A 19,918-nucleotide genomic window follows, 5' to 3' on the forward strand; every position below is an offset into this window, starting at 1 on the left:
ATTCCTAGCCTTGCTGTTCTACCCAAGTACAGCAGATACAGAGTCTTTGCTTGAACGAATGAGGCATAATATCATAGAATCATAGAATCATTAAGGTTGGAAAAGACCTCAAGGATCATCAAGTCCAACCATCAACCCAACACCACCTAACTCACTGAACTATGTCCCTAAGCACCACATCTACACATTTCTTGAACAATAGGAGAAAGAGTAGGAAAATGGGCATTTCTGTTCTTGCTTCCTTTTATGGGTAAATTGCTTTCACACAGCTGCTTTTTTTAACACAAAACGCTCTGTGGTAATTCTGTATCTTTTTTAGCTGTAACTTTCTAAATTGGAGAAGTGAAACTAATTAGTCCGCATGGCATTTTAACAACCATTGACGGGTTTTGCTTCATGAAATTGGGGTTTTGTGCTCCCAGAGCTTTGTGGGTAGGTTCCCGGCTCATCCTGGCACTTTGCAGAGTCTCAGTTTCATATATCCCTTTGGCGGACTGACGGGAACAGTTCACTCCTTTCTCCCTCAGAAATGCCTTTCATCTTTGTGGAGAAATGTTTTCCTGCTGTAAATGATTACATTTTAAAAGCTGCATTTAAGATCGAGGGGGAAAAAAGTCTTCTCTTTGTTCCTTTTCTGTTGCTCAGTGAAATAGTGTTGTATATGATAATGGCAGGAGTAGTCCTGTCAGTAACATTATCTAATTCAATGCTTTTTTCAACAGGAAACATGATTCAGTAAAGCATAAGAAAAAACCTTTCCAGTCGCTAAGAGGAGTAGCAGTATAGAAAGTTCCTTTGTGGCATTACTTCTGTGTACTCTTTCTCGGTGGAAGGAATTTTCAGATTCAAAGCGTGTTAGATGCTCTGGATTAAAGTATCTCCTGCAGCAATGCCAGAGGAGTCAATAAGTAGACCAGCAGCCCTGCCTTTCTGCAAAAACTATTAATTTCATTAAGGAAAATGCTTCTTGTCCTGCTTGTTACTCCACCGAAAAAGAAGTCATCATTTCACACTGTGAAAGCAGGATTTGCCTCTTAAGTTTTGGACCTCGCATCCTGCAAGAGCAATTACCACACAGTGCCTTGTGGTACAAGGAACTGCTCCCAACTCAGATGATGCCTGTTTGGTTATCTGCTCCTCAGGCTGTTTTTAGGGTTATTAGGAGGAGTGAGCACTGGAATGCATCCTAGTGTATACTGTGCTTCAGTTTAAAAACATATGCCCTGTCTAAGGAACAAATTGTTTTGCTGTATTAGGAAACAGTAAAAGCCTAAACCTTCTCTGGAGAGTGTGCAGTCGTAACAGGTGAAGATTTACCCCCACAAATAACAGCTAAAGCCCATCAATTTAAGTGGCATAACTGGCCCATGATGTACCCCATTGCCTTGCTTGTCGCCTGAACCTTCTTAGCTGGTTCCTTCCTTCTCATCGGCGTGTTGGTTTTTGTTATATTCTCAGGGCGGGGACAGCTTTTGTGTTATCCCTTTGCACAGCACTTTTCAGAAGGGGTTTGGCATGTGGTGAAGCCCTTAGTATATGTACATTTCTTTATGCTACTTAGAGCATAAACAGTACTCCCTTCTTTAAATAGCACTTCACTGATTACATGTAAACTATAATGAGTATTTTTAAGTGAGCATATAAGTTCTAACCTTTTGATTTGGGAGATTTCTGTTCCATGTTCGTTTAGTGAAAAGAGCTGAACTTCCAGCTTAGAAATTAGAAAGTTAAAGTTTGTTATTAAAAATAATTTGCCAATAATTTATCAATTGTTTCATCATAAAACAAGATTTTCATTTATGTCCTTCATTCATGGAAAATCCTGAAGTCAATACAATAGGAGAAATAAAAGTCACATTTAAAATCTTTCTATTATTGTCATTACTGTAAAAATTCAATAACAGCAACTTTTTAATGTAATTTAAAAGGTCATTTCTCTTTTGAGAAGCATTTTAGGATAGACTGTTTTTTCATAAATTGCCTCTTTTGATTGATGAAAATAAATACAATACACTGAGGACACAGCACGCTCTTACATTTCACGTAGCACGGGACAAGTCATGATATCAACACCTTTGGTTAGCTGTCACGTCCAGCAAAATATTTTATAAGACAATTAAAATTCTCGGGATGTTTGCGTTGCAGACTGAGGAATAATGATACCCTTCTGGATCAGTTCAGCACACAGCCAGGGTGGTTGTAACACCAGGGTTCACATGGAGGTTGCTACCTTTGGATTAGCTTCCCCAGGAAAAGTGGGAGAGGAGGGGAGAGAGAAACGGGTGTGAGAGCCAAGGGGAGCTCAGCCCGCCCCGGGTGTGGGTCAGAGCCGCCACATCCGAGTGCCACTGTGGTGACACAGCTATTCACAGAATAAGTTTCTGGGGTTTTCTGCCAGAGACTCCATTGTCTTGGCATTTTGTTTTGCTTGGCTTTGTTTTGTTTTGTGGGTTTTTTTCTTGTTTTCAGCTGTGTTGTGTTGTGTTTTGTTTTGTTTGAGCTCATCTTTTGCTTTTGCCTTTGGAGACACAGTCAGGAAATACTTGTCAGGCAGGAAAAAAAAAAAAAACAACACCAAACTTCTGAGTTTTTCTACTTAGGAGAATCCTCCAAAGGGTTTCTAATTTGCGAGAGGAGACAAAGGAGGAGGCTCTTTGCACTGAGGAGCTGGATTTTACATCAGGTGATTTGGGAGAGCCTGGGCAAATTGGCTTCTCCCTTTGTCTCCAAAATGGTCATGCCGCCTCGCAGGGAAATTGGAAGGAAAAATCATAAATCTTTGTGGAGCAATAAATAGAATATAAATGGGTATCCAATATGCCACTGCTTTTAAACTCACAGTCACACTGTGCTGGTCAGGTTTGGGGTAGGAAGTAGAGACGGCTGCTCAGCAAATCTGGCAGGAAAACAACAAAAATATTGTGAAAGATGACAGAAACTGATGAGTTTTCTATTCAAATCCATCACAAATCTCAGGAGTAAGGTTTTTGTATAAACATGTATTCATTTAAGGAAGGGACAATAGTCTGCACTTTTTGGTGTTGCCATCAAAAAATAGCTTTGGTTTGCACGTGCATTAATAGAAACACTTTATTTTGTTGAATAAAATAGTTAAGTTTTGTTCTTCTAGTAAATAGATGCTGAAAAATAGTAATGCTTCTATTTCAGAAATAAAATACCTTAATATTTTAGGTTTTTAATAATATTAAATTTATTAGATTTACTGAATTAATAATTTTGCTTTTAATGCTTTTTGCACCAAAAGCAAATTCAGACTTTTACTACCGTATTTCATTTCAGAATGTTATCAAAATTAAACCATTTTAAAGTTCATGGATGTTATTTATTACCAGGTATCATCTACAAAGCAATTAATGTTTTTTTAAAAGACAAAAGCTTTATGTATACTTGGAAGATATTGAAATAGTACACAAAATCATTGTGTTACTACCAGCTACCAGTCTAGATGCATATTCCTCCAATATGCAATAAAAAAAGTTTTCTTATAGTTTCATTAGATACTAATGCATCCAGTTTTGCAGCCTACACATGGTAGTTACCATTTAGCATCCATTCTCCCACTGCAGCAAATGAGATTAGCATTTTTCAGTTGTACTTCATGTGTGCTCAGTGTTGGCAGGGATGGCTTTCTAAAAGCAATATTTAGTAGATATATATACAAAAAAACTCTTGCCCAGTCATTCAGTAAGAAGAAACGTACTTCTGTCTCATGGGTGCATTGCCACTTTAGGCAGGGTTGAATAGTTGTGAACAAATGGAGTATGTTAATACTGGAATAATGTATAAGGTTTTGTATTATAATTTTGTTACTTTAGATGTTTTAGTTTTGTACAGTCATTTGTTAGATAAGGTGAAAATCACAGTATATGCCCCATGAACACACATGTGTATGTATGGACACATATAGGTGTGCGAGTGTATATACATACACAAACATATATATAGATTGTTATCAGCTTTGTTTCCCCTCCTCTTAGCTATGAAGGCTGTGCCGTAGGGTCAGACTGATAGAGATCTGAATCGGCTGTGTTTGGCTGTGCAGAGAGCGACGGTGCAGATTCCAGCCCCGTGCAGCTGCCATGTTCCTGGTGTGCTTTATTTCTTGGGAGTGTGCTGCTGGTCTTTTGACCAGCAGCAGGAGAACTGAAAATAATTATGATCCTGAGGTTTACACAACCTCTTTGTTTTCATGGGACTCTCCAGAATCATTCTGCACCTCACTTCTGTAACTCTATGGAGTAAACAGAACTATACTCCTTTCACAGACAGACATCAGTAAAGCAGAGGACACTTCAGTGGGTTTGAAATAGAAAGGTATAGCCAAAATAATGACCACTTAAAGTTTTGGTTTAAAATCTGACCATAAACAGCTGAGGGTAATCCAAAACTCGATATTGCATATGGGCATCTAGCAAGAATCACTGTGATTTGATTTAGCAGAAGCTAAACCTTCTGTTAAATCAATCAGGATCTTTAACTGCCCTAGCTGCCTGGTGTGTGTATGCTCTGTGGTGCTGAGGCTGTTACTAGGGAAGCAATATAATGCTGGAGCCACATGAAGTGGGAGCTGGAAGCCAAGAATTTATTACTACAATTCTCCCTATTCATTAGTTTGCTGTATGACTTTGGAGGGTGTCCATGACATTGACTCTTGGCTTCTGCAGAGACACTATGCAAAGACAGGTGTCCTGCAAACTCTTCGCCACGCCATCCTATGTATGCTATTTATACCTCCCTGATGCGGTGGTTGAGGCAGAGCTGGTGCCAAGCTAAGAGAAGCCAGGAGCTCTGGCTGGCTGGCAGGGAGAGCAGGCAGGTCCTACCTGGCAGGGGGCTTGTGAGAGAAGAAGGAAACATCAGCCGTGCAAGAAAGGGCGGCAGCACTGCTGAGCACTGCCAGCCAAGTGCAGTCAGCTGGCAAACACTACACGGACCTGCTGCAAGCACAAACCTGTGCCCATTTGTCCTTGGTGTAGTATCGCTATCAGATGTTATAAATTCTGCCAGGAAGATCTCACAGCCTAAATTAGAGATGCACAGAAGCTTTTGGAGAGTCCAGAGAACATCATGATTAGGAATTTATTTTATTTTTCTCTTGCTGGTTCATTTCCCGAACACAGTGCAAGAAATGAATATTTAGGAAAGATCTGAGTGGGAAAGCAGGAGTGTCTGACCTGACAAAGTGCAGAGGATAGACTATCTGTATAATGTAACAGGGAAGGCACTGGGACATGCAGCTGTAAGTTGGTGAGCTAATGTCGTCTGCTTTCTGTTGCTGGTGGACCGTAGAGACAGTACAATGGAAGTCTAGATTGAAGATGTAGAAATAGTAGGTGTCATAGTCAGTGTTTAACATTTCCTCCTTAAGGAAAGGTTTGATCTGTAAAAGTGTTTCGGAAATATCATAAGCTTTTTTTCCAACAACATCTCAAATGTCTCTGAATTATTTTGTTTGTTTGTTTTGTTCTCTCCATAAGCAGCTATCCTCATGCATTTATCTTCAAGCTGAGGTTTAGTCAGCTGTTCCTCAAGGCTTTGTAACCATCTAGAGTAAAGTGAAGCAGAACACAAACTCTTCCAATGGTGTTTCCTTGTGGGTTATTTGATTTTCTTCACGAAGAAATTTTTTTGTTCTAAAAGCTAGGCATACTCTGAATGTGGGCATCTGTTGGTGCATCCATATTACATTTTAATGCAGGTCAGGAGTGTCATATCAAAGCAGACCTTCCAGTCATTCCCCCTCACTGTGCTTTGATTAACATCCTGGAATTGTTTTAGGGGAACAAAAAAAACCCACAAAACAGACTTTTTTGGGGTAGAACTAAAGAACAATGTTTTGTCCAGGTGCTCACCAAATGCTCTCCAACTGCTAATGGGCACTTTTTCCATGATGGCAGACTAGAGCTGTTCTGAACTGAAAACCCCGAAACCTGGGCACTGGATGCTCAGTGCCACCTCCTTCACCCTGCAGTCCCTCAGATTGTGCAGCTCTGCTTGATAACACTTGTCCTTTACCAGGTGTGCGTTTTCCGGATTCCTTACAGTACTCCCTTGCTGATCATATATGACTCTTTAGTCTTGCTCATTAATATAAATTAATTCAGTATTATCTTCTCTGACTCTCACAAGAGGAATAGTTGATTGTTCCTTAACAATTGCCATTTGACTTCAGAGAGACTTGCTGTTACTTACATGGTTATGTTTATTTTTAAAGTCTCTGCTTTGTTCTATAAATTCAACCAAATTCATCATCACATCATTATCTGTATTGAAACAGAATTCTTCTAAAAATAATAATTATTTATACATGGAGACACTGATGCCTACCTGAGCTTCTAAAGACAAATTTATGATAGGCTCTGTGCTAAGGTGTTTGTCTTCTGAGACAGGTATAAGGTCAAATTATGGGGCTTAGAGTAAGCATGCAGCTGGAAACAGAGTTTCACATTGTTTTCAAAATTATTCTTTAATTTAAAATTTGAGAAGACCTGAATGAAAACAGGAGGTCAGCAGTGATAATCAGAAGAGATGGAGTTTTGCCACTGATTTCAGTAGAATTAGGGATTTACTCAGGAAGTGCTGAAGGAGGATGAAGAAAGCCTCTCTGAGAAGTTGTAGATAAGATGCTTGGGGAACTCAGAAGCTATTGTGATAACAAATTGCTTTTGGTTTGTCTCCTAAAGATGCCAGGACACAAGCTGACCCAATAAAAAGGTGAACATGACCATGTTAGCCTTCAAAACGTTGTTGAACTGAAACTATTTTCCCATGGGATTTACAGAATATTTTCCTGATGAAAGCTGATGGTTATCTTTTTTTTATTTATGTAAAAGTTCTTGCTGACTCTATAATCCCTCGTTTAGAGTATAAAGATAATTCTTAATCAGATTTTTACCCTTCATGGATGAGATAATGTGTAGTTTTTCTGGTAATTGTGTTTTTGGTTTATTCAGGTTCTTTGCAACTGTATTTGTGCTCCAGACAGATTTTATTACAGCTAATAGGAAAAAAAAGTGTATTTATTTTAAAATTGTCCCATATGGAAAAGATATTTTAAGATCAGTGCTAACAACGAGTGATGTTATACAAACCACTGGGGTAAATTTCCTTTCAAAGTGATGTGAGCAACACATGAGCTATTCTGAATCACCATGGCTATATTCTTAACTTACCTGCCAGGTGAGTTCCACAAGGAACAAATACATTTTGGGAGTAAATAGTACTTTTGCTTCCTTTATTTTTTGGTTTTTAATCAAGTTCTGTTCCCTTCCTCAAACTACCCATGTGCTTCATGTATAGGTTATTTTTCTTTTTAATTTTTTTGAGAAATAATATTTTTCTTCTGCAGCATGCTGAAACCAGTTTTTCTTATAAAGACATGAAAACCCCCTCCCTTACTTATGATCGTCTGACATGTTTGCTGTTGTTCCAGTTGGTAAATAGATTTGCTATTATTGAGAATTTGTGTTGAGGGAGTGGGACAGAGAAGCCAGAGATAGATATGAAGAGCTCTTTTTCTCTCCTTGCAGTGTTCCCTTATCCTTGCAAAAGACAATGGGTGGGTCTAAATACCAGAATGCTTGGGGTTATTTTTATATGTTGTCTGTGCTGTTCACAGCATGCTATGCCATTTTGGAGGATCTCGAGCCACTCTGACCTTATGGCCCTTCACCATGCCTTGGAACTGGAGTACTTGTAGCAGCTCAGCAGCACTTTGAAACCCCAGAGCCTCCTTCTGCCCATGGACGGGATGCCTGTGTCTCGTGTCAGCATTGGACTACAGAACTTTGTGATTTCAACATGTTGACATACAGCTGCAATTGGTCTTAACCCTTGCCCTTTCAGTAAATGGAGGAGCATGTCTTTTTCTTCAGAACAGCTGTTGACTCTGGGTACTGTGAGTCCAATGAAAATAAGCCATGCAAATGTTTGAACAACCCATCCTTACCGTATTTGCTACCAAAAAGAAACAGAGAAGGAAAAAGAAAAGGTTCATACCTGTGAAGAAAAAAAAAAAGGACCTTCAAATGCTTTGTAGTTTTTAGACTCTTCAATGTGACACACACCATTTCTTCAACACAGCAAACTTGATTGCACAATGAAGACTGAGATTTTTCAAAATACCAGTGGAGTAATTTTCTTGTAAAGAAGGTTTACTTTTTGGTTTCTCATACCCAGGGTACTCTGTACATCTTTACTTATTTATGAAGAGACTATATTTTGACATCATATAACTGAGGATTATGTATAATAAGATTAAAGGCTATTATAAGCCTTTACCTTATGGTACAGCAACTGCTTTTGATTTTAGCACATTACAGAGTAGTTTAAAATATGTTTAATTTAAACTAATAGGTACATCACTGAGACAATCATGTACAGGAAGAAGTTTTTGTGTAAATTTGTAATAATGAATGATTCTTTTACATATTGTTAAGGTAAATGCTATTGAAAGATAGTAATGCCTTGTTGGTGAAGAATGAGGCCGTGTGTGCACAAACTGTTGTGCAGTGCCTTATCAATGCGTTGGATATAAATATGTAGATAATGGATTTTTTTAGATAAATTTGTCAAGACCAAAAGCATGGATGTCAAGTGTCAATAAGAATTAGGGTTTGTTCTTCTCAGCTGTTTCTCTACCTTTCTCTTCTCTCACCTACTCTGATTATGAAAAGATTAATTTCTTTTCCCCCCATGAAGGAAATATTGATAAAACACAACTGAAGAGGAGTCCTTTGCTGTCATTTCCTCTTTTAAAGTTAAAATGTTAACCCCTTTTAAAGTATTGAAAAGTGAATTAGCAGGTTCATTCCATAAAGAAATAGAGAAAGAACACAAATATATTTTAAGACATGACTTAAACTGGAATCTTGGCACCAAATAGTTTTTGTCTCATCCAAAAATGAAGGAAACTAACATCATTGTTATTTTTAGAAATTAGAAATAGGAATATTTTGGAGAAATTGAACAAGAATATTCATATACATTTAAGTTTTTTAATCCTCTTCCACCAGGAGTCAGATTTTCCCAAGATATAACATCCATTGCTGGCAATGGAAATACTGAAATAGTTATTGCCAAGGAGTTAAAATTTGCATTTGTCTTTACCCATTTACAGGACAAACCTAGACTGTGTCTGTCTGTGACTTGTGACTTTTCTAATCTTGAAGGCCATGAGCTACTTGGTCAGATAAACTGTTAGTCTGACTTTTTGGCTTGAATTGTACCAATTCCCTTTACCCAATTTAAAAATTTACATTAAAAAGAAGTCTCGGCTTTGTTGGTTTGTTCTCCAGCTTTTCTTCCTGTTTTCTTTTGCTAAAAACACCAGCCTTGAAAAAGCTACCTGCAAAGCTACAAAGCACCAATGTAGCTACACAACAACACCCTTCTCTATTGGAGGAATCATATTGCTGCTAGAATTCAATGTTTGTGGATTGCTTTATTACCAAGAGAGAGGTTTTTATTGTACCAAGAATTGCACATGTGCTTTACTTTACCCAGAATGAGTGCTGGAATTCACACAGTACTCACATACGTACATAAAGCACATTGTGGGTACTTTTTAGAATTGATACTATAATTAGCCTTTTTTCCTCAAGCAAAGTAGACAGTGATGGGGGGGTGGTTGTCTCTTTTTTTTTTTTTTTTTTTTGGTCTCTTTTCATTTTTTAGTCACTTGCGGACTGAAAAAAACAAACAGTTTATCTGGGCCTTATTGTACAAAAAGTGTGTTGTGTCCACAATTGTGTACAGAATTTTTCTTCTTTAATTTTGTTTTAAATTAATAAAATGGATTTGTGAACATATTAAACAATTGTCTTGTATGCAAGTGTATGATATTTCTGCCCTCCAGATCAGGAACGAGGAGACATCTCACATCAATTTTCTGTCACAGGGCAGAAGTTGTTCACCTGCTTGTGCCCAGCTGAGACATTAAATAGGATAAAAAATATTTGGATCGAGTTTACAAAAGGCTCAGTTAGATGGGCAGCAGTTGTTTTGCTTATCAGCAGAAGCTAGAGAAGGTCAGTGCACCAAAGAGTGAGTATGGCTGTGCTGAAAGGAAAAGCAGGATCAGCTGAGAGGAGAAAATGTGTCCATCAACCATGTATGGTTGTTTTGCAGTGGCTGGTGAAGAGCCCTCTCTGCTCCTCTGCCCATGAGTGAGAGCCTTGAAGCTAGTGGGCACCTGTGCCCACTTTCTGCTCTGGTGAGACCTGAGTTTTGTTTCTACATTGTGGTACAGCTCCAAAAGGAGAGATGGATGGTGCTGCAAGCTAAGAAAGGCATGGCTGAGTCAGATATGGGTTTGTGTCTTCTCAGAGAGAAAAGAGATTAAGTCAGTATAACATCATTTTGAAGTAATTGTCCAGTTACAACAGTAGTGACCAAAATGAGTGCATTGTGCCCATTCCCTCCATGGTGTAGAATGTCTGCCGTGTTTTCTGAGCAACTTGATCTTGCTGGTGTCTGACATGCTAGAAGCTCCTGGCAAATCGGGTCCTTAGGAGACTTAGAAGAAACGTCTACTTTCCAACTCTCTGATGGCCCTGGGAGTGACGCAGGAACAAAGACTGGGCGTATGTAAAGAGGTGAAGCAACTAAATGTGTATAACTCTTACCTTTACGAACAGCAGTATCTGATAATTTTAGGTAAGGGACAGGATGATAGTTTAGTTCTAGAGTCTGCCTAAGTCTTATTTAAGGTAACTTGAATTCTTTCCATATCTAGTCTTTAGCATCTCCCTCAGTCCCATGGAAGAGGAAAACAACCTGAATAAAAGGTTATGGGCAACAAACTAAACTGTAGTATTATCAACCTCCATGTGCCAAACGCCTTTCCTTTCTTGTATCTTCTGCACTTTTGCCTTTCCTCAAACAAATGTTTACTTGGGTTTTGCTGCAGTGTAGCTTGTTCTTTGGCAGTTCTTGTTGCAAGATCTCCAGTCCCACTACGTGTGAAGGACTCAGTTCCACTATGCCACCAAGTGCCAGAAATTGTTTTCCCTTAGGAAGTGGCTTACCCTCAGAAGGCTCAAGTGGAGTTTTCTCTGTTACAGAAAAATTTAACACATTCTTCCAAACAGTAGAACTCTGGAACAAGCACAGTGGTTGTAATTCCATAAAGTTTTGATAAACAAAGCCTCTGAGGTTTGCTGTTTATTGTGGTTGCCAGGTAGAGGTCTTTTGGAGACTGAAATCCTCTTGCCAGCTGGCCACACGTTAAAAAGCCACCTCTAAAGCTATCTCCTTCCCTCGATGCACTGAATGCAGTGCTCAGGTATACCCCTCACTGCCCATGAAAATGCCCTGCGTTCTATTGAACTCATTTTGGAGGTTTTGGTGTGTAGGCTGGTGAATGTTCACAATGTTTTAAAAACGTGCTCTTTCATCATTGCTTCTGATCTCAAATTAGTCTTAAACCAAGAACATGAAGTTGCAGGTGTTGCTTAGCTCCAAACATTTACTTCCAGAACCCTGGAAGACCTGTAGCTAAACATTATCTGACATTACCGATGGAGGCTATAGTAGCCTAAATAGCTGTGAATCAGCTCCTTTGATACATGAGTACACATACTAGTATTAAAAAATGTTGCCTCAGGTCCCTTGTTTAGTTTACAATTTTGCATCTTAAAATAATTATATGTACAGTACAATTGCTGGTATTGAGGCGAAAGAAGCCAGAAGCACTATATTATTCTGCTGTAATCGATTAGAGCATTGAGTTTACAGTAGCAAATCACACTTACAGCTTTACAAACTTTTACTTATAATGTGAAGATGGAATTGAGACTTTTGTTTATATTTCCATCCCTTTCTTTTTAATCTGAAAACCTAGCAAATGGAAGTAAAACCAAGACCAACATGGAAACTGCTTATATGTATTTGGCACCACCATGGTAGTTGTAGGCTCAGAGTTAAATTATGTCTATATGTTTTCAGCGCAGTACCAATGGCACTAGTCCACTGCAATAGGCGCCTAAATCCCCTCTGAAGTCAGTGGCTTTCTTTTCTGAGCACCTCAATGCTCAGAAAATTATTTTTTTTTAAGGAACTTCATATGAAGACCCTACTTAAATTGTAATCTTGTAAGAAAGCAGGGATTCCTGTAGAGTGAAGGGCATCATGTTATGAGGTAGGTAGCTCATAAATAAGCCTGGGATCTGCTTTTTGGAACATGTCAGTACTGCTTGAGGTTTCCAGTTCTTAGATGCTCACTGATAGCAATGCTCACCTGTAATAGCTTTAGTTCTAAGAATAAAATGCATCAACATTATTAGAGCTATCTAACTTTGAGGTAATGCCAAGACAGTAAAATTAATAATAGTAATTATTATTATTATTTATGTCTTTCATGTCCAGAAAACATGCTCAGTGAGTGGTATCTTTGCCTCAAAAATGCTTATAATGCAAGCCAATAAAATGTTGTTAGAAATTCTATTTTGCATTTTCCTTTAAATTTCTGCTTCTCTCAGTGTTGTGATTCTTGAGTTCTGCCCTGCAATGTAAGTAGAGGATGGGTGTCAAGAGGCATGTTGCTTTGTCTTGTATGCTAAGGGAGAGGCGCAGTCACCAGTCTTCCTCTGTTCTTTGTCAATGACAGGGTTGCACAGCTGCCACTTCCGTCATTCTCCTTTTAGGCAGGGACTGGCTCTCACAAAACCGTCCAGCTCTCTTGTGCTGTCAAAGGGCTAGAAGAAAAAGGGGAAAAGCAGGGGAAAAGTCATCTCCCAGGCTGAAAAAAAAAAGGGAGAGATTTGAGGGTAGCAAGACTCCAAAGAGGGTCTGTAGGTAACCAGGGAGGGTCTCTGAGCGGAGCACCCAGCACTCCCAGGTGGCCTCCCAGCAGCTGCCCAGTGCTCTGCCCAGGGATGTGATGGGACAAGAGAGTGGTGAGAGGCCCCACAGTCTCTCAGCTACCTATCCCACCAGCTTCATGGTGTGGATGGACAGCTCGACCATGGCAGGGAGGACAAGGATGTGCTGTAACTCAAGCTGGGCCTCAGATGAGGATGGTGTAAATCAAAATGAGACTGGTTACAGACTCTCTTCTGGCTCCTCCTGAACCTATTGCCCTGTCCCCGTCACTTCTGCACAGCTCCAGCATAGCCTCTCAGTGTGTGCCAGGAAGGCCACAGCAGGATGTGGAAATCTGTGGGGTATGTGCCCGTGCGTCCCTCCACAACCTGTTAACTGTGCGAGCCTCTGTGCACACACAGACACACACACGTGTGTGTTGCCAAGCTTGGTAACGACAGTGGAATTAAAATGGTGTGTCATTGAGCTTGTTGACTGACTGACTTTAAAGTAAATGGTTTGCAACAGAAAACACCCCTTAGTCTCATTCTCCAGCAGAGCTATAAGAGATAAAGAAAACTCTTACTTTTGCCTACCCAAATCATCCTCCTTTATCGCTGTTTGTTGGCATTTCATTTTATGTTATTGCAAATAAATTTTCACATTCTGATACACTGGGGAAAAATATATTCTTCTTTCTGAGCTGATATTCTACATTGTCATTTCTGGGTTTTAAGTGGCTATTAGTTCCTGCTAATGGTGTTAGAATAACAGCAGAAGGAAAACAATAGATTTAGATTTATCCAAAGGTAAATACAGCTCTGCCATCTCTCATGGAAACGGCATGATGTTGCCAACTAACACCTTGTGGAAGTCAGCCCAAGGCACAAGTAAGTATGTTATTAGTGATCTGCCCTTTCCATTGCTTCACTGCTACTGGCAGTTATTTTGCTGGGAAGAGGTATTTGTGGCTTGGGTTGTGTTTCATACCCACCCTTTGAAATCTTTTGCATGGCCTTTGACACTGTGCTATTTCCAGTCTTATGTATAGATGCAGCATTATTTTCCAAAGTTGGAATTGAAGCATTTGCAGAAGACACCCCAGTCTGCTTCATTTTCTTCATTGCCATCTCACGTCAGATTTGACATGGAAGTGAGATGAGATCTAAAGATTGCATTAAACTGAGTAGCTTGGACTGCAGAGAAAGGAGATATAATGCGGAGGAGGTGGAGAGTGGTTAGAAAAAGAAAGGGGGGAAAATAATTTGGTTTGAAAAATGTGAGATAATAAATCTGGGGAAAAATAATCTAAAGCAAGGAGTGGGGAAGAATGATGAGTTGTCCAGCATGGAGTATATTAACTTTACATTTAGGAAAGCAAGTTTCCTTTCTTGGCTCTGCCACAGAATGACCCAGGCATGCTGGGAGGGCCTAAGCCCAAGAAAGGCTCAGGCTCAGGAAAGCTAAGTGTCACTGTGGCTGGCCACCAAAGGGGCATTCTAAGCTGCAGCTGGGCATGTGTGCTCTCCATGCAGAGAGCTGGGAACTGTGCTGAGGAGCTGCTGAAGCCTGCTACTAGCACCAGAGTTGTGACGGAAATAGTGCCCTCACCAGGAGCTTCTGCACCATATCTCGCCCCTTGGCTGATGTCTGGGAGCCCTTTCCTGTGCAGGAGCGGAGGCTGTCCATGCAGAGGCACATGGCAGGAGGTGTCCTGTGTCCTGCGCAGCTCCTGCTGCTCACCCTCTCTGCAGAACCTTAGTGAGCAGTGACCACTCGCACAGGATACCGGTAACTTTAATCCAAGTCTGCTTTCAACCCTGTCCAGATCTACGTGTTGTACTCCTGGGAGTCTGCCTGCTGTTAACGTTCTCTGAGAGTCAGAGGATTTTTGTGGAAGTGGAAGAAGACAGGAGAGAGGGAGTGATCAAGCATGCAGGCTCTCAGAGAAGCGCACGAGGATGGTGTTTGGAGAGCAAGAACTGCAGAGCAAGAGCGCTTTGCCTCTGTATAACTGCTTAATGCAAAAACCAGTAGGTGCTGGGAGCTAGCACTTAGCTTGGGGCTCCTGCCTCTGAGGCATCCACTGACAGCAAAATCCATTGGGTGGACTGAAATAGATAGAGCGATGATACCTGTTTTCCATCCTCTCCAGAGTAAACAAATGCAGTTCTCAGTACAAAGATGAGGAAATGAATAGAAACAAAATCATGACATTCCCTTTTACCTCAATAAATGCTATAATTCCACAAGGGATTATTAACCTTGCATTAAAATCATGTTCCAGCTCCTAAATCTATCTATCTGTGCAGTCATTATTTATATGTGACTCACTAAACATTCAGTAGAGCATCTCTGTCATAGATATCAGAGGTCTACTTGCACGCCATTTGGTACTTGTCATTAATTTGGGGTCACAGGAGGTTAATCCAGTAGTATCTCCACTACACAGCAGGTAAGTCCTCTAGGATTGCTCCTACTATCTTCTTATAAAATGAGAGTTTGAAATTCAATTCAAAAGGCCCAGATTTATCCCCAGTAACAGCCTTCCTGGAGCATTTTTTTTTTAAGACAGAAAGTATTTGAACAGGAGTTGAAAAACTCCATAAACTATATACTTAGTTCTCTAGAAAACAAGGAAAGCTCAGCAAAATAAAATGAAAACAGAAGTAATGAAGGTTGCAATATCGCTTTTAAATGTGAATTGCATGGAAAAAAGTAAGTTCTTGTGAATGTTAGCAATCATTTTTTGTGTTCTTACGATCCAGATGAAATCCATCCTTCTGTAATCTTTTTGTTTGGCATTTCTCAAATACTTGTTCTTATTCCACCTGCCACCCCATTGCTCCAGTTGTTGTGTGAACCAGCAGCTCCAAGGATTTTGCTGGAGGTCTTTGGGCATTTCCCTGCAGAAGACCCAAACCAGGAGATGGGTGCACAGAGCACATAACAGAGCCAATGTCAATATCTTCTTGGGATTTAAGGTGCTTTTGTTACCGTTGGCTGTTCTTGCTTAGCATAAGCAACAGGCTAATATATCTGCATGTTAAATGACAGCTGAGAAGTTCAGTTTCTGAAATATTTTTTGTAATTTTCTTGGTTACAGATAAACAGGGTTGGAATTCATTTAGAGTGGCTAAAAATTTACATCCATTGAAGTCAAAGATTAAATTTCCATCAAAACCTAACAAAATAAGTCTATTACAAATCCCAGACATTGGGACACCCATTAATTTATATAAAATTTATGGGCATCTGAGCAGATCTGTAACTGTAGCAGACCCTGAAAGCTTATTGGCATTTTTGCTTAATATTTGCTCTTTTTTTTCCACTAGGAATAGAAACTAGACAAACCTGATGATTGCTATGACAACCCTGAGCCAGAGCTTTTTCTGAAGACTTTCATTTGGTTCTTGAACCTTGTTTTCTTTGGGAATGTGGTTGGATGGTATTTCCTCCTTGCTGAGCAGTCCAAGTCCTGAGCTGGGCCACTGGGTGATGAGAGAAGATAGTGACCTCATGGTCCTTTTTTGGTTTTGTTTTGGGGTTTTTTTGACCACCTTTTCTCCCACATATGTCTGTGAAGAGCTGATCTTCTGTGATCCTGTTATTGCCATTTTAACTTCTTCCTACTGGGTGCAATGTCCTCCTCCATATTCAATGATACCTCAGTGTTTTAAACATTGACACCTGAGACAGAAGCAATTTAATACTTCCATAATAGTATGTAATACATTTCCTTCTGTTCTGAGATGGAGAATACGGTACCTGAAATGTGCAGAAAAAGTTACAGTTCAGATACTAATATTTTCCACAGGCTTCTAATTACTCTTTCATCTGTACCAAATATAGACTGATGTTCAAACCTTGTGTAGGTCTCTGGCAGGACTTTGAAGGGTTATGTTGTCTCTGGTCAGGTTTCTAAAACTGTTCTAGTAATTTTGAAAACATGCTGGCAAAAGGAGTCTGTTCCACAAGACACCAGTTTAATTCTTAGACAGTGGCTTTCTGCTGAATATTTGTGGTATCATTCTAAAGTGTGGAAGTACATGGGATTTCTAAACCCTCAGTTTCCTGGTGGGAATAGTTCTGGACAGATGGTTTTACTATCCAGATGACAAACTAATTGGCAATAATTTTGTAGAAATAAAAATCTTATTTGAAATGATGACCTAATTGTTAATGTTAAAGAAGAATAGACTATTGTAAATGCTTCATTGTATAACATAAATCTGAAGATGAGCTATGAATGCTGCTTTCAAATCAGTCTGTTAATTAGACTTTATTGGACTTGTAGGTGAGATTTAGGGGTTTGTGTTCATTCAGAGGCATAAAGCACAGGAAGATTTTGGCTCTCATAGGTGGAAAAATAATTTAATCCATTTCTTTCTAACTGGAATGGAAAGTAGACCCCCTTCAATCATACTTTGAATCAAAAATGAGGGACAGCTGCAGTCTGAGGTTAAATCCAATTATTCCCACAATTCAGTAGAGAGACTGAGATTTGGATTTTGTCCCTTTGATTTACTAATCCATGTAAATAACCAAATGACACTGCTTTTCATCTACAAGAGGGTAACTAAGTGAGAAGAGATAACTAAAATGCAGTTTGCTTGTGGCTGAACTGGTACATGAACATGCCTAAATGTGTGTAACAAGTATGGCCTAGATCCCTAACTCATGTGTTTCCATTCCCAGTCACTTAGATTTCACTTCCAGGATCAGTTGCACAGTTAGTATCAGTGTGGGTATGCAGAGTTCCCAAATGGACCTGGGGCCACCACATGTCCTTTCAACCCATCTTCAGATAGACTCTGTTTGTGAACCCATATTTATGCAGAAATGAGTATTTTAGCCACCAATCACCTTAATCTTCTGTTATAGATCTGTCATGTCACATGATGAGTCAGGAAGCACACACAGCAGTGTATGGGTCCCTGCTCATCTTACTCGTTAACAGCCTCAGCATCATATGTGCATGGAGTGCTCTGCCATGGCTGGGTTCAAGCTATTCGATATACAGCCCTCTTTCATATATCTGCAGAGTACATTCCTTGGCTCCATTGGTCTTGGTTTTTTGGTATTACATAATATTAATTCCCTACGTTCACAGTCAGTTTAGTGATGCAGCAGAACTGTGAAGTGCCAAGAGCTGTGGCTTGTTGTCGTGGCATATTGGTTCTTCTAAACAGGTTGGTTTCCTGTTCATTAAATTCAAGTCAAGTCACTTAGTCACATGTCGGGTCCTTACATCTCATTCATTTTATATCTTCACTTGAAAGAGAATTTTCTGTTTCTTCTCCAGGTTCAGGGCTTGCCAAAGGTGGCCTGGGTAAAATAAACAAAATACCATGTATTTATATCTATGGCTAGAAGAAAGACTTTGTTTTAAACTCATACAATACTCCTTAACAACAGTGTACAAAATGTAAGCCTGTCTAAACAATGCCAGGAGGAGACAAATGTGTTAAGTATATAAATAAAATTAGTCGTTGGTTCTCCAAAACGTAGATTAAGCATGCTCTTAGTGACATAGCCCATGAAAAAATAAACTATGGAGCCGTAGCAGTCAGATTATAACCAACTCTGACATCCTCATATATTCTTATAAACCTACAGTGGTTTGTAGTTTTCTTTGCTGCAAAAAAGGAAGGCAAACAAATATAAATTGAAAGGCACTGCTATGATTTGAAATTACTCAGCCAAAAGTTGAACCCATGCAACTGTGTAATTTTGTCCATCAACACTAATGCTTTGTTCTGCCAGAACTCCCCAAATCCTCAGCTATTTAGCACAGACAGTAAATCCTGAAGAACCATGTTTTAGTAACACTAATTGGCACAGCTGCTGAAAAAGACCAAAGACCCAAAAAACCAAATAGGATAATGGTAAAAGCCTCTGCCCACAAACCTATCTTGTGGTCTCTGCAACTTTGCCACAGCATTTCAGCTTGCCAGATGCTGACTACATCAGTCTACAAATATTCTACTATTCCTTCATTTAAGAGTTGTTGAGGATGCTTGGTAGATAATGACCATTCTGGATCTTTAAAAATAAAATAAAAGCATAACAAAGGATAGGGTAGGATAGGATAGGATAGGATAGGATTAAAAGCAGCAAAATAAATGGTTTTGGTTCAATAATACATCTGTTGGAAAGACAGAAATCCTTACTTATCTCCCAGAAACTAAAAGGTGGGCAGCAGTCTGGGAGAAAGGATCAGCCAGGCTAGGAGAAATTATTTGGCTTAGAGAACATGTTGCATGCCGTGCCAGCACCTGTGGTTAAGTTGAGTTCATGTTAGCTGAAATACGTTGTAATAGTTTGGCTGGGGCTTAACCCATCTCTCTCCAGGGTAGGAAGGAGAACAGGCAGTGCTGCATGGCTGAAGCAGCCAGGATTGTCTGACTGCAGCATGGCCACATATGGCCTTCTCCTGAATCGGGAGTCTTTGCTTGCACCTCTGCTGCACTTGCAGGGACAGCTGAGCCCTTCAGAGCTAGAGCTAACATACTAGACACTGTGCAGAGTTATACACCATGTGTATCCCATGGACACTGCCCTCGGTGTCATAGGAGGGCAGAGTATCAATATGGCCAGCAGCAAAAAGCCCCTATCCTTGTCAACTGTTGCCCCCCCAACCACTGCACATCATGGAAAAACACTTTTCAGTTCGAGCTGATATCTTTTGTGAGTCAACAGTAGTGCATTGAAAGGAGAACAAGGATTTGTGCAGCTCCAGTATCCAGGATGCCTGGGTTGTATCCTCTGATTCCTCATGTTATGCTAAGTAACTGACTTACCGACTCTATCTGACATCTCTTATAGTAAAGAAAATATGATACACAAAATAGCTGTTGGGACACTGACATGATTATGGTTGTGAAGCATTGTGTGCTCCTCAGACATACAAAAAAGGTCAAGTGTTTTCAGTGATGTCGGTATTTCATTGTATGAACACTTCCGTTTTATTTGTGTGTTATTTCTATTTCAATTGTTTTATTTTCTTTACAGATCCCAGTGGATCAAACAGATGTCCTGACCTTTGTGAGACAGTCCATCTCCTTCTTATCCTCCTCTTCCTCCTCCTCCTCCT

At 39.8% G+C, this 19,918-nt stretch overlaps 1 protein-coding gene across 4 annotated transcripts in view; it reads left to right on the top strand.

Moving 5' to 3' along the window:
• The window catches only part of EYA1 (EYA transcriptional coactivator and phosphatase 1), an 83,372-nt gene extending 75,069 nt beyond the window's left edge, over positions 1 to 8,303 (top strand). For all 4 annotated transcript variants that reach the window (XM_010080500.1, XM_010080497.1, XM_010080499.1 and 1 more), the window contains one exon: positions 7,640 to 8,303. In XM_010080500.1, coding sequence (XP_010078802.1) covers positions 7,640 to 7,720 — 81 coding nt within the window. In that variant the 3' untranslated portion in view covers positions 7,721 to 8,303. The remainder of the gene's footprint in view (positions 1 to 7,639) is intronic.
• The last annotated feature ends 11,615 nt before the right edge of the window (positions 8,304 to 19,918 follow it).

Source organism: Pterocles gutturalis, unplaced genomic scaffold, assembly GCF_000699245.1.
Source record: "Pterocles gutturalis isolate BGI_N339 unplaced genomic scaffold, ASM69924v1 scaffold19994, whole genome shotgun sequence".
Taxonomy (NCBI): domain Eukaryota; kingdom Metazoa; phylum Chordata; class Aves; order Pterocliformes; family Pteroclidae; genus Pterocles; species Pterocles gutturalis.